At 26.9% G+C, this 1,791-nt stretch overlaps 1 protein-coding gene across 1 annotated transcript; it reads right to left on the bottom strand.

The window, feature by feature from the left end:
• Window positions 1–209: 209 nt before the first annotated feature.
• On the bottom strand, window positions 210–1,465 carry LOC108763133 (uncharacterized). The gene is made up of 4 exons (XM_018510498.1): window positions 1,281–1,465; window positions 931–1,203; window positions 681–865; window positions 210–566 (listed from the first exon to the last, which is right to left on the bottom strand). Exons 2-4 carry the CDS (start codon window positions 1,193–1,195, stop codon window positions 210–212), a joined length of 807 nt encoding a protein of 268 aa, XP_018366000.1. The 5' UTR covers window positions 1,196–1,203; window positions 1,281–1,465.
• Window positions 1,466–1,791: the final 326 nt, after the last annotated feature.

Below are 1,791 nucleotides of genomic sequence, written 5' to 3'. Positions count from 1 at the left end.
TTTTCTTCTTATGCATAAAACAAACAAAATAAAATTAACATTTTTATCTATTACAATTATAAAAAATATTTTATAATTAAGTATGAATATCCTTACGTATTTCAAGAGTTTAAATGTAAACAAAAACAAATTATTATTGAAAAGAACATCAACTTAATGTTAACAAAATATATTAATAATATTGCAAAATTGTTTGTAACATTTTTGACTTATAATGTAAAAATACCCCATTTTCCTTCTACTGTTTCTTTTGTTCCTTTTTCTTTTTCAATAAATATTTTTAATAGTTCGATTTTAAGTTTTTCTTTCTCTAATTTAGCTTCTAATATTTGTTTCTCATACTCATTCTTTTCCTCTACATTCATTTTCAGAGTATTTGCTAACTCAGTCTTTACTTCATCTAATGTTTTCTTTGAACTCTGACCGCTATATTTTATTTTTTTATATGAATTATCCGATGATGATGTTTGCATGTCTTCATCTTTCAATGGAGAACTTAGTTTTGATTTTAATTTTTGTGGGTCCCAAGATTTCCAGTTATTAATTTGTTTTTCTTTCATTAAATACTACAAAATTAAAACAAATTCAATCTTTGAAAAATTAATATATTTCTTATTGAGCAAAGTAACCTTGCAATGTAACTTACTAATTATTACAGTAACATAAAAAACATAACTTACCGTAAATACTTCTCTATCATTTTCATCATCATCTATTTCCACAATGTTAGGTTCAATAGTTATATTTTCTTTATTTGTGGCATCAGAATCAAAAGGATTTTCTAATCCATATACTGCTGTTTCGCCCATTATTTCATTAACACGTTTTAACAAAAGATTTTCTGGTATATTTACTATTCCTCCACCTATAAATGTAATAATAATTTTAAAGATTTTTTAAATTTATATATTCCTAATAATAAATTAATACCTGTCTTATAACTTTCACGCTTCAAAGTTGCACAATATTTTCTTGCTGCTTTTTTCAGATTATCCCAACAGTAACGTAAAGCTTTTTCTGATCTTTTAATTGTTGTGTTTGCATTATATTTGTTGGTAATATCAACCCATACTTCATCCTTTTTTACAAGTGTTGAACGATCAGTTTCTTTGTTTTCAATGACATCACGTTGTAAAAATATTAAATCTAATAAAGATTCTTTATCTGCACCAGAAAAATTCTTTTGCCTTTGCATGTTTTAATCTGTAAAAAAAAATAAAATTTATAATGTCATTTTATATTATATAAAGAAACATATTATATAGGTATATTTATATTACCTTTTAAACTTTTTTTCACATGTATAATACACTGTTTATTGCTTCCCACAAATTTCAGGTTAGAGCCAAGAGGTTACGAGAAAATATGTGTCTGTTGGTCACCCTACTAACTTTAACCGTCGGTTAATCTAACCGTGGTTGGTGAAATTGGCCCTTAGGTCCGTTTCCACCAACGCAGATCAACTTTAATCTCGGTTCAACTTAATCTTTGTCTTTTTCTAGTTCTAAAGATTAGAAAAAGCCGAAGAGTAAGTTGAACCGAGATTAAAATTAATCTATATTGGTAGAAATGGGCATTAGAGTCGATTTATCAGAGAGGTGCAAGTCATTATGACAAAGGTGCTAAGGAGAGTATTAAACATGGCCGACATGCTATAAAACTGCCTTTAAACTATGTCAAACAAGATAAAACGTATAGGATAATGAGAAATAGAATGTATAAGATAAAATGAAATAGAAATATGTCACTAGTACTATAAATGGCTGCCAAGTCATGCAATTGGTTAGATTG

Source organism: Trachymyrmex cornetzi, unplaced genomic scaffold (genome assembly GCF_001594075.2).
Source record: "Trachymyrmex cornetzi isolate Tcor2-1 unplaced genomic scaffold, Tcor1.1 scaffold339, whole genome shotgun sequence".
NCBI classification, from domain to species: Eukaryota; Metazoa; Arthropoda; class Insecta; order Hymenoptera; family Formicidae; genus Trachymyrmex; species Trachymyrmex cornetzi.
This window is presented reverse-complemented; position numbering and strand designations above follow the sequence as displayed.